Raw genomic sequence first — 12938 nt, 5'->3', positions numbered from 1 at the left:
TTGTTCTAATTGCATACACATAAGATATGATATATAATCTTTGGCTAACTTCCACTAATCTGTCATGTTTTGCACATATAGAAATAATTAACCAATTAACAAGAGTTAAATGCAATATTTAATAGGAAAACTAATAAAAAAATGTTTGAAAACTTTGAGTTTTAACGATAAGGACAAAATAAAAGGTAAAGAAAATAGTACTAGAATTAACTTTTTAATGTAAAAATTTAATTTTTCTTTAAAATTAACATCATTGAAAATTTTTCATTAAAATTCTTATATCTAATTGATGAACAATAAGGCTACTATAGCGTATCATCAAGGTTGACCAAAAGCTGAGCCTAAATATTCATTACTGTACGTTATGCAGATGGTTGTGACACCTTCTTGAATTGAGCAGCTCGATGTGTCTAATCACGAGCTAGCTAGTTTGTTACGTGGAAATAAACTTAGACATGGTGCTGTATTATTAATATAAAACATAACAGTAAGTTAGTAACAGTATATTCGTACGTAACGTGTAAGTTATTTTCCTCTTTCGTGCTCTATTGCTCCAATATCTCATTTCCCAGGCTGTCTGCCCTCGAAGATTCCACCAGATCCATATCCAATGGGGCCACTTCAAGATTCGAACCACACACCTTTGCACAAACCTGATTTTCTTTGACCATAGAGTGAGATGAACAGTCTTTGATAATTGAAGTGAGAGAGAGAGAGAGAGAGATATCGAGAGAAGATCATTACCGGATTCTCTAATTATATTTGTTCATCGTATATCGTATGATCAGTTATTGTCAGATACTATTTATATTCAATTTTAAATTAAAAAAATTACAATAATTGCTGATCACACAGTATACAATAATTAAATGTGATTGGAGGATTATCAGGATATTCATAAAAAGAATATGACGAGGATCATCGTGGGAGATACCCCATGGGCTGGAAGGCAGGGAAGGAAAGGATATATCACCATATGATCTGCGTTTACGAAGCTGTAGCGCTAGTTTTCTACTACTACTGAGAGCTTGCAGTAATGATGACCACATCATACATGGTACAATTAACATGGGTTATGTTCAATATTTTTAAGGGAATTTTAACGAAAAGCTTACAGTACTATTCATTTTAACGAAAAATCATATTTTTACATTAAAAATCTAATCCTGATACTATTCATTTTACCTTTTATTTTATCCTTATCATTAAAGCTCAAAATTTTCAAACATTTTTCATTAGTTTTCCTTATTTTCATCACACAGCAAGTCAGCAACTACCTAGTCCTTAAGGCAGCTTTTGCGAGCGCGCATATATATTCTTGTGTTTTAACTATTCCATATATACCTTCTGCATTAATCTACAGCTTGCTGCTGATTACTTCTGCCTTCTGAAACTAACAATCAAAAGGAAATGGTAGCGAGCTAGCTACAGGTTCTTGGTGACTATAAATTTCATAATCCCAGTTGATTTTTTTCTTGGTTTTGATTAACAATCATTAATGCATGCAGGGGCTCGCTTGTTACTCTCTCAGTCTGAGAAATGCTACTGCTTGTGATCATAAGGCTTCTCCTTTTAACCTTTTAGGCACATGCATGCAAGCACTTAAAACAAGCCATCAAAATGGATATACCGTATCTTTGGGGAAGACTTACCTATACCCCTGGGTATGTGGTTAGTCTCCTTCTTATCTTAAGATATCAGAACCTGACATACAGCAATTATCTTCTTTTGTTACAACATTCATTATGTAATATCACTGTCGACCTAGTGGCACATCGCTTTTCCCCTATCCTAATTCTTACAAGAAAATTAGATAATAAGTAACTAAAAACTATTTTAATAATCATTTCGTACTTAATTTTTATATTTTCTTTTTAAACTGAAAACTTGTTTAATAACTTTTTTTTTTCTATTAAAAAAAACTGAAAGCTAAATTATGAAACTCAAGAAAATAGCTTTTAGTTTTTTTTTTTTCATTTTTTAATTTTCAAAGTAACCAAACAAGTTTTCATTTATCAATTTTTTTTAAATGAATACAAAAATTAAAAAAAAATAAAATAAAATAGTTACCAACTAACCCTAAAAAAATAAAACACAAACACCAAATAATAAAATTGAAAAAGAAAGACTGAAAAAAACTGGAATCAAAGTTATGTAAATTTAAAAAACTTGACTTCAAAAAATTAAAAAACATGCACCAATATTACTTACTAGTAATACTAAAAAGACCAAATTTTGTAAACCAAATGATGTGGTTGTTGATGATTGGTTTATTACTTAAGTGTTGATTAAAGCGCTTATTTTCTATTGATGACACATCATTGATTTTAAAATTTAGTTTTAAAATTTTAATCTACTTAGAATTATCCTTATTATTATTGTCATAAGTAATGCTAAAGAGACTAAATTGGTAAACGAAATTTTGTAAACTAAATGACATGGAAGTTGATGATTAAATTATGACTTAAGTATTGATAAACATGCTCATTTATATTGGTAACACATCATTTGATTTGTAAATTTTGTCTACAAAATTAGTCTCCTTATCATTACCATATTGTCACTGTTAAATTGGTGACGCAAACTTGGTATTTTACATGATGAATGAAATATGCATGTTGATGATGGATGAAGCACCACAAATATATTATGCAGCAGGGTCACGAACTTCAAAGAAGGAGCGATTCTTGACGACGATGTCGTACATCTGGAAGGACTTGAGGTTGGCAAAATTCTTGGGGAGCGAGATGAGATGGACTGAGTTCTCGGAGCGGTGGAACTGGAGGAGGTCAGGCCGACACGAGTTGGGATAGCGAGTCCAGCCCAGTTCAGTGAGTCGCTGCTCGAGTTCGGGGTAGGAGCGGATGACCTGGTTGGCTGGGAGGTAGACCAAGACTCGGGGCCGAGCACCAGGTGCGGTGGCTGTGCCCGGATTCGGCGGCTCTTTTTGCTCAAACGACTCCCGAGTTGGGTTCGTGATCAGCCGAACGACGCCGTGTTCGTCAAATATCCACACTCCGGACATTGTTGCGTGTAACGGGACTGGTGAAGATATTGAAGGCAATGTGCGACAGGGAGAGTAGAAGAGGAAGTATGGTTGGTCAGGAGGAAGTATGGTTATGTCTTTTGTAGGGAAAGTATGTAAAACCCTATTCTACTTATAGCTAGCCGAAGGACACAACCAATAGTATAAATGATTTCAAAATTGTCAGCAGTAATGCTAAGGAAATCACCTTCAACACATTTTTCTAACAGAGGTGGGGTTTACAATACAAGTAAGTCTCACATTTATTAGAAATATGATACAAATGTGGTTTATAAAAGTCTGTTCTTCCTAGTATTTCAAAATTATTTGGCATCTTTGCTTGGAGTTGTGGGATTGACATTGGTTTAGCTTCTAGTCATACTGTTAAGATGCCTAGCAGAAACTCTCTCTCCCTCACTCTTTGTTTGATAAACTTTTCTTTCTCCCTCTAAGATTTAATTCTCTTATTTGTTGTATATGTTGTAGCTAGGGCTGTGTAAGGCCCTATTTATGGGAGTTTTAATGATACACTTCCGGTACTGTTCATTTTAACAAAAAATCACATTTATACTTTTCCATGGTACTATTTATTACACCTTTATTTGTCTTTTTTCATTAAGACTAAAGTTTTTGTTTTTTTACTTTTCGTTAGTTTTCCTCTAATTTATATGAGATTATTTCTTGCCCTCCAAGTAAGAATATGAATGTTTGCTTAGATTGACCTTTAACTTTAAGTAATTAGATTACAATTCGAATAAGAAATCAAAGCTAAAAGCAACATCAAAATAAATAAATAAAAATGATAGAATTGCTATATCTCAGTTGTAACCCAACATGGAACAACCAGTGGGCAATATAGAAAACAAGAAATATTTATTAAAGTAATTTAGTAACAATAAAAAATAAACTCGCTTCATGAATCTCTTTCTCATATTTGATGTGTGTGAGTTAAAACAGTTGTGATAAGGATATAGAACCCGTCTTTTAACCATGAACTTAAAAGTTTCTTTATGTAAATTAAAGTAATTTATTGATGCTCGTGTAACATTGTAATAAAAAATAAAAAAAACTAACGAAAAATACAAAAAATATGATTCTGTTGCGCGTCATTATCACTTTTACTTATCACTAAAAGCAAAGATAAAGATATTTTGGAATGTGCTATTTCAAAATAGTGCTTGTTTGGGGCTGCTTTATTGGAGCTATTTCTTCCTTTTTCAAAAGTTTTAAGTTGCTATAGTGTTTGGTTTGTTGTAGTGGAAGAAAGTCGAATTAAAGCTTGAGTTAAAAGCAGCAAAAATGCAACTTTTAGGTGTGTTTAGAAGTACTTTTAAAATGATTGAAATTATTTTTAACAGAAGTATCTTTGAATGTGACATCCCGTCCCGAAACTATCGAAACGCATAGGTGAAATGACCCTTTTACCCCTAGTTTGTTTTGTTATGTTTTTGGTTACTTGGTGTGGTGTTGGCAGGTGCTGGGCCACCCACACACACCCTCATTGTCCCTATCCCTCTCTCAGTCTCTTTCCCTGTCTCTCTCTCTCTCTCCCGAGTCCTTTATCCTTCTTCTTCTTCTTTCAAACTCGTACGGACACACACACAACTACACTATTTCACCACAGATCGAAGGAACTAAGGGCACAGTTGAGATCGTGAGGTCGAGAGGAGCAAGATCATACCAATATCAGGTAAGAACTTCGACGTTTTCACGTCGATTTCACAAGGTCCGTTTTAGTCACTGTTCATGCAAGATTAATCTAGTTAGTTTTTGGACTTTTGAAGCTCTTAGGTATCTTAGTGAGGTCCCAAGGAGCCTCGGAGTGCTTCGTTGGAGGTGTTTGGACATCGGATTAGCCTGGTTCGAGTTTGACCGTTTTTGGTGGTTGGTGACAGGTGAGTTTTCGTGAGTTTTAGTCCTTAAAACTTACATGGACGTGTGCTACTAGTTCTAAGGGTTAAAATGGTGCAAGAATCATGGAAAATGGTGGAAAAATGAACGAGAAAACGTAATTTACAGGTTTTCCAGTTTCCGGCGCCGGCGACGGCGTCGGAGATTGAACGGAGAAGGAGACGGAATATTCCGTCAATTCTGACGGAATATTCCTGACGCCGTTAACGGAATCTGTCAGTTTTGACAGAATATTCCTAACGGCGTCAGTTGACGCTGTCAGCGTGCCTGCGTGTGGCCGTGCCTTGGCCGGCGCGTGCGGCGGTGGAAATTTTTTCTAAAAATATGGTTGTGATCCTGAGGTTGTGTAGAGCACGTTGGTATATTCAATTGTCCATTTTGAGCAATGTATGAGAAGTTATTTTGAACGGAAGGTTATGTGCTTTAAAATTAACGTTTTTATAGTATTTTCGCATATAGGTGACACGTATCCCGAGGACGAGTGTGCTCACGCAAGGCAGGGGGGCTACGACCCTTCCACATACCAGTGAGTGGGCTTTTGGTTTTCCGTATATACCTATATACTTATAATTTCCCAGAAATTGATTTAAATTGTCATTTGCCATATGCCATGCATTAGATTATCGTTATTTGTGCATTGTTAGTTACATTATTAGTGGTATATATATATACATATGCATATTGGGTGCTGTGGACGCGCAGGTAAGTGCCAGGTAAGCATTATTTAACCTTTGCATTAAATGGTGATTAGAGGTGCTTAGAGAGCTCATAACCTGCACTCCCGGTGTTAGTGCTCCTGCCCAGAGTAGGGCACAGTCCTTCACGTGTTGTTCACCTCCTGCACCATACGCTCAGCTTGGATCCAAGTTAGGTGCACAGTCTTGTCGTACAGACCACTATAGGTGGTTCCGACTCGTAGGTGACCCGCGATTATTCGCACAGCCTTCACGTGATCGTAGCACTAGAGCGTTTATATGTATTACACCCAGGCCTGTCGTACAGACCACTATAGGTGGTTCCGACTCGTGGGCAGGTTTAGTGATTGAGATTGAGATTTGAGCTCTAGATTCAGCCGTACAGGTCACTTAGGGGACTCCGGCTGCCAGACGTTTTGCTATTGATGTGATTTATACCTGAGCACTTGCATACCATTATAAGGCTTTGACATAGCACATTCTTGAGCATGATTGGCATATTTATACATACGTATATATATTTATTTCTGGGACGTATACAGGTTTTACGGCGAGGGGTTAGAATGTATTTTACTAAATGGTTTTCAAAGAGCTTTGTTTTTGCCCACTCACGCTTTTGTTTTGCGCCCCTCCAGGTTCTAGTAGCTTAGCGGGTTCGGTGGTTTTCGCAGAGGGCGTCTCGGCATTTAGACAGACACGCACCAGTGTAGGGTCACCTTCGGGTGTACTACTGTCGTATCATTTTCTTTGGACTGCTGTAGCCTATATGCTCTGAATTCAGTGTCTTACTTACGCTAGCACTTATCTTATCACATTATATATGCTAGTTTTTAAATTATTCGTATTTTTTTTTATTACTTCCTATAGCTTCCGCATTGTGCACATGGCTACGTCACTTCCACGTGACGGCCAGCACGCCCTGATCTCGGTCGGGGTGTGTCAGTTTGGTATCAGAGCCTAGGTTCGGCAGTCTTGTGTCTTTTGTGAGTATTCTAATGGTTTTGGTGCCTTCTGTCAAAATTATGCCGCCTCGTCGGGAACCACGTCGCTCCGATGAGTCTAGTTTCCCCGATATTACTCAGCTGGGGGAAGCTATTGCTACCACTATCCAGGCAGTTATTCGCCCTCCCCAGAGGACTCATCTGGAGACTATGTACAATCTGAAATTGGATAAGTTCCACGGTCATGAGGGGCACGAGGAAGCAGAACGTTGGTTAGAGCATATTGAGAAGACTTTCCGAGTATTGAATAATCAGGGGAATCTTCCTGTTGAGAGATGGGTCGAGACGACCTCATGGTTTCTGGGTACGGAGTCTGCATCCTGGTGGGAGCAGGAGCTTCGTCGTTTGACTCCAGCCGAGAAGACTGACTGGAATGTTTTCATTAGGTTATTCAAGAGGAGGTTTGTGCCCCCTGAGTACATCGATCGCAAGAAGCAGGAATTCACTGAGTTGAAACAGCGGAAGATGACAGCGAACGAGTACTATCGGAAGTTCACCGACTTGTCTCGCTACCACCCTGAGATTGCTGGTAATCCAGCAGAGATGCTTCGTCGTTTTCGCATAGGCACTAAAAAGAAGTGGCGTTCGATGGCGACCTCTACTCATTGTGATACTTATCAGGAGTTCTACGAGGTTTTGCTGAGAGTTGAGGACTCTGAGAACATGACGAGCGAGAGTGATGACGATGAGAAGAATGGTAATCAGAAGAAAAATGTCAAGGGTAAAGGTCAAGCGTCGCTCGGGCCTCGTCAGACTCAGAACTTCAAGCGGGGTGGTAATAGTTCTAGCTCTTCTAGTGGTGGTTTCAGTGCCACTGGTCAGGGACGAGGAGGTAGATTTACTGGTGGCGCTCGAGGCCAGAGACAGGGTGATGGTGGCCGAGGTAGGGCCCCATTTTGCCGAATGTGTAATAATCGGCACACTGGCGAGTGTAGGCGGGGCAGTAGTGGTTGTTTTACTTGTGGACAGATGGGACATCGAGCCGCGCAATGCCCCCAGAGTCAGCAGCAGAAGCCGCAGCAGACTTTCTTGCCGCCACCTGCACCTATTCAGCAGATTCAGGGTCCGAGTAGTTATGGGCAGGCAAGTCGAGGTGGTGCCTATCACTATCAGGGTGATGCTGTTCCTTATGCCCCGGGACAGTATCAGTATCCCAGGACCCCTATTCCCAGGGTGGTTACCCTCAGTATTCTGGCGGCTATATGTCGTATCCTCCAGCTCCAGCCGGTGGTTCTCAATGGTATCAGGGAGGACAATTTCAGCCAGGAGAAATTGCTACTAGCAGTGCAGGGTCTTCGAGACAGACCGGTCAGCCCAGTCAGGGGCGTGGTACGCAGGGTCGCGGTGTTCAGGCGAGCAGAGGTCGCGGGGGACGACAGCAGACCCAGGGGCGTATTCACAACATTTCTCTGCAGGATGCTCAGAACAACCCGGATCTGATCATGGGTACGTTAAACATTCTTGGTTATTTTGCTAGAGTATTAATTGATTGCGGAGCTACTCATTCAGTGATTTCTCATACTTTTGCTCAAGTGACACAACCTCGCCCCACACCTCTAGGGTTCGATTTAGAGTTCGCTATGCCTAGAGGAGAGAGATGTGTTGTAGATTATGTGTACCCTGGGTGTCCAGTGATAGTTGAGGGTGTGGTTATGCCAGCTGACCTTATCCCGTTAGATATTGTTGACTTTGATGTGATTTTGGGCGCGGATTGGTTGCACCCTAACCGTGCCAATATTGATTGCTACGGGAAAATAGTTACATTTCGTCGTCCTGGACTACCCGTGGTTACTTTCATGGGTGAACAGAGTGGGGTGAGACATGGTGTTATTTCGGCTTTGCGAGCGAAAAGGTTGTTGTCTAAAGGCTGCCAGGGGTACTTAGCCCATGTAGTATTGGATGAGGCTCCTCCTAGTAGAGTTGAGGATGTGAGAGTGGTCAGACACTTTCCTGATGTTTTTCCCGAGGATTTGCCTGGTTTACCACCAGATCGAGACATGGAGTTTACTATTGAGTTGCTTCCAGGTACTAATCCTATTTCTTTGACTCCTTATCGTATGACACCTGCTGAATTTAGGGAATTGAAGGTACAGCTGCAGGAATTAGTGGATAAGGGTTTCATTTAGCCTAGTACTTCTCCGTGGGGAGCTCCAGTATTGTTTATGAGGAAGAAAGACGAAACTTTGAGGCTGTGTATTGATTACAGGCAATTGAATCGGGTGACGATTAAAAACTGTTATCCGTTGCCACGTATTGATGATTTGTTTGATCAGCTTCGAGGTGCTTGCATGTTCTCTAAGATTGACTTGAGGTCTGGGTATTATCAGTTGAAGATTAATAGGGATGACGTTCCTAAGACGGCGTTCAGGACTCGTTATGGTCATTACGAGTTTCTGGTCATGCCATTTGGGTTGACGAATGCACCGGCGGCTTTTATGGATTTGATGAATCGGGTTTTCCAGCCATACTTGGATAGGTTCGTTATTGTTTTCATCGACGATATTCTGGTGTATTCGAAGTCGAAAGCGGAGCATGTTCGACATCTTACTTTGGTGTTGAAAAGGTTGAGGGAACACTAATTATATGCTAAGTTTAGCAAGTGCCAGTTTTGGCTAAACCAAGTAGCGTTCCTGGGGCACGTTATTTCTGCTCAGGGTATTCTGGTTGACCCTCAAAAGGTCGCAGCGGTGGAGAATTGGGAGCAACTGCGAACCGTCACCGAGGTGAGGAGTTTCCTTGGTTTGGCGGGGTATTATCGGAGATTTGTTAAGGATTTCTCTGTGATTGCCTTACCTTTGACGAGACTAACGAGGAAAGATGTAAAATTTGAGTGGGATGATAAGTGTGAGCAGAGTTTCCAACAGTTGAAGCATTGTCTCACTCATGCACATGTTTTGGCATTCCCGGACGATAGTGGTGATTTCGAGGTCTATAGCGATGCTTCCTTGAATGGTCTGGGATGTGTGTTGATGCAGCATGGTAGGGTGATTGCTTATGCTTCGCGTCAGTTGAAACCCCATGAGTTGAATTACCCTACTCATGATTTGGAGTTGGCTGCTATCATTTTTGCGTTGAAGTTGTGGAGACACTACCTTTATGGTGAGAAGTGTAGGATCTTTACTGATCATAAGAGTCTCCAGTATCTTTTTACTCAGAAGGAACTTAATCTTCGTCAGCGGAGGTGGCTGGAGTTGCTCAGCGATTACGACTGCACGATTGATTATCACCCTGGTCGTGCGAATGTAGTTGCTGATGCACTTAGCCGGAAGTCTCAAGGCCACATTAATGCGTTGTACGCAAGTCGCATTCCTCTTTTGGCGGACTTGCGTGCTACGGGAGTGAGGTTAGAAGCAGAAGATCGAGATGTGGCTTTACTTGCTAATTTTCAAGTTAGGCCAATCTTAGTCGATCGGGTGCTTGCAGCTCAAGTGGATGATGAACTGACTCAAGATTTAATCCAAGCTCGAGAACAAGGAAGGAGGAGAGACCTCAGAGTACGTGAGTCGGATGGCATGTTGATGCAAGAGGGAAGAATGTTCGTGCCAAATAATCTGGATTTAAAGAAAGAAATTCTTGATGAAGCACATATTTCGGCTTACGCCATGCATCCAGGAGCTACGAAAATGTATCATACCATTCGACCATTCTATTATTGGCCGGGCATGAAGAGGGAAATAGCTGAGTACGTGAGTAGATGTGCTGTTTGTCAGCAGGTTAAAGCAGAAAGGAAGAAGCCGTTTGGGTTGTTGCAGCCGTTTCCCGTTCCCGAGTGGAAATGGGAAAATATTACCATGGATTTCGTGTACAAGCTTCCGCGTACACATAATGGTTTTGATGGTATTTGGGTGATCGTTGATCGGCTCATTAAGTCGGCACATTTTATTCCAGTGAGGGAGAAGTATTCCTTGAGCCGATTAGCAGAGTTGTTTATTTCGAAGATTGTGAAATACCATGGTGTCCCGGTGAGTATTGTCTCGGATCGTGATCCACGATTTACATCTAAGTTCTGGGTGGCTTTTCAAGAAGCTTTGGGTACGAGACTATTCTACAGCACGGCGTATCATCCTCAGACAGACGGACAGTCAGAGAGGACTATTCAGACTTTGGAGGATATGTTGCGAACTTCGGTGTTGCAATTTGGTGATGCTTGGCACCAGCGGTTGGATTTGATGGAATTTGCTTATAATAACAGTTTTCATTCGAGCATTGGCATGGCGTCATTTGAGGCATTGTATGGTAGAGCTTGTCGCACATCGTTGTGTTGGTCAGAGGTTGGAGAAAGAGTCTTAGTGGGTCCGGAGATTGTTGAGGAGACTACTCAGAATGTTCAAGTAATCAAGTCTAACCTGAAAGCAGCCCAGGACAGGCAGAAGAGCATAGCAGATCGACATGCTACGGACAGAGCGTACGAGGTCGGAGATTGGGTATTTTTGAAACTTTCACCGTGGAGAGGTGTAGTGAGATTTGGGAAGAAAGGCAAGTTGAGTCCCAAGTACATTGGACCCTACATGGTCACGGAGCGAGTTGGTGAGGTAGCTTACAGGTTGAAGTTACCTCCGGAGCTAGCCAGAGTGCATAATGTGTTTCACGTGTCTATGCTCCGACATTATGTTACTAATCCCTCTCATGTGATACCCCCGCAACCATTGGAAATTAATCCAGATTTGACGTATGACGAGGAGCCGGTGACGATATTAGATTGGAAGGAAAAGGTTCTAAGGAACAAGACGGTGAACTTAGTGAAAGTTCTGTGGAGGAATCATTCAGTTGAGGAGGCTACGTGGGAGACAGAAGATCGGATGAGGGATTTGTATCCTAGATTGTTCTTTGGTCACTAGGGGTTGTTATTTGGTTGTTTTGAATTTCGGGACGAAATTCTATTAAGGTGGGTAGGTTGTGACATCCCGTCCCGAAACTATCGAAACGCATAGGTGAAATGACCCTTTTACCCCTAGTTTGTTTTGTTATGTTTTTGGTTACTTGGTGTGGTGTTGGCAGGTGCTGGGCCACCCACACACACCCTCATTGTCCCTATCCCTCTCTCAGTCTCTTTCCCTGTCTCTCTCTCTCTCTCCCGAGTCCTCTATCCTTCTTCTTCTTCCTTCAAACTCGTACGGACACACACACAACTACACTATTTCACCACAGATCGAAGGAACTAAGGGCACAGTTGAGATCGTGAGGTCGAGGGGAGCAAGATCATACCAATATCAGGTAAGAACTTCGACGTTTTCACGTCGATTTCATAAGGTCCGTTTTAGTCACTGTTCATGCAAGATTAATCTAGCTAGTTTTTGGACTTTTAAAGCTCTTAGGTGTCTTAATGAGGTCCCAAGGAGCCTCGGAGTGCGTCGTTGGAAGTGTTTGGACGTCGGATTAGCCTTGTTCGAGTTTGACCGTTTTTGGTGGTTGGTGACAGGTGAGTTTTCGTGAGTTTTAGTCCTTAAAACTTACATGGACGTGTGCTACTAGTTCTAAGGGTTAAAATGGTGCAAGAATCATGGAAAATGGTGGAAAAATGAACGAGAAAACGTAATTTACAGGTTTTCCAGTTTCCGGCGCCGGCGACGGCGTCGGAGATTGAACGGAGAAGGAGACGGAATATTCCGTCAATTCTGACGGAATATTCCTGACGCCGTTAACGGAATCTGTCAGTTTTGACGGAATATTCCTAACGGCGTCAGTTGATGCCGTCAGCGTGCCTGCGCGTGGCCGGCGCGTGTGGCCGTGCCTTGGCCGGCGCGTAGCGGCGCGTGCGGCGGTGGAAATTTTTTCTAAAAATATGGTTGTGATCCTGAGGTTGTGTAGAGCACGTTGGTATATTCAATTGTCCATTTTGAGCAATGTATGAGAAGTTATTTTGAACGGAAGGTTATGTGCTTTAAAATTAACGTTTTTATAGTATTTTCGCATATAGGTGACACGTATCCCGAGGACGAGCGTGCTCACGCAATGCAGGGGGGCTACGACTCTTCCACATACTAGTGAGTGGGCTTTTGGTTTTCCGTATATACCTATATACTTATAATTTCCCAGAAATTGATTTAAATTGTCATTTGCCATATGCCATGCATTAGATTATCGTTATTTGTGCATTGTTAGTTACATTATTAGTGGTATATATATATATACATATGCATAGTAGGTGCTGCGGACGCGCAGGTAAGTGCCAGGTAAGCGTTATTTAACCTTTGCATTAAATGGTGATTAGAGGTGCTTAGAGAGCTCATAACCTGCACCCCCGGTGTTAGTGCTCCCGCCCAGAGTAGGGCACAGTCCTTCACGTGTTGTTCACCTCCCGCACCA

At 41.6% G+C, this 12938-nt stretch overlaps 1 protein-coding gene across 1 annotated transcript; it reads right to left on the bottom strand.

The window, feature by feature from the left end:
* Positions 1 to 2514: 2514 nt before the first annotated feature.
* LOC103945028 (flowering-promoting factor 1-like) lies at positions 2515 to 3243 on the bottom strand. Its single transcript, XM_009355532.2, has one exon. The coding sequence runs from the start codon at positions 3023 to 3025 to the stop codon at positions 2648 to 2650; it is 378 nt and encodes a 125-aa protein (XP_009353807.1). The 5' UTR covers positions 3026 to 3243; the 3' UTR covers positions 2515 to 2647.
* Positions 3244 to 12938: the final 9695 nt, after the last annotated feature.

Source organism: the organism of the source record quoted next, unplaced genomic scaffold (assembly GCF_019419815.1).
Source record: "Pyrus x bretschneideri cultivar Hongxiangsu unplaced genomic scaffold, Pyrus_bretschneideri_v1 Contig39, whole genome shotgun sequence".
Classification (NCBI taxonomy): Eukaryota; Viridiplantae; Streptophyta; class Magnoliopsida; order Rosales; family Rosaceae; genus Pyrus; species Pyrus x bretschneideri.
Note: the sequence above shows the minus strand (reverse complement) of the source record. Positions and strands in the feature narration are given on the sequence as shown.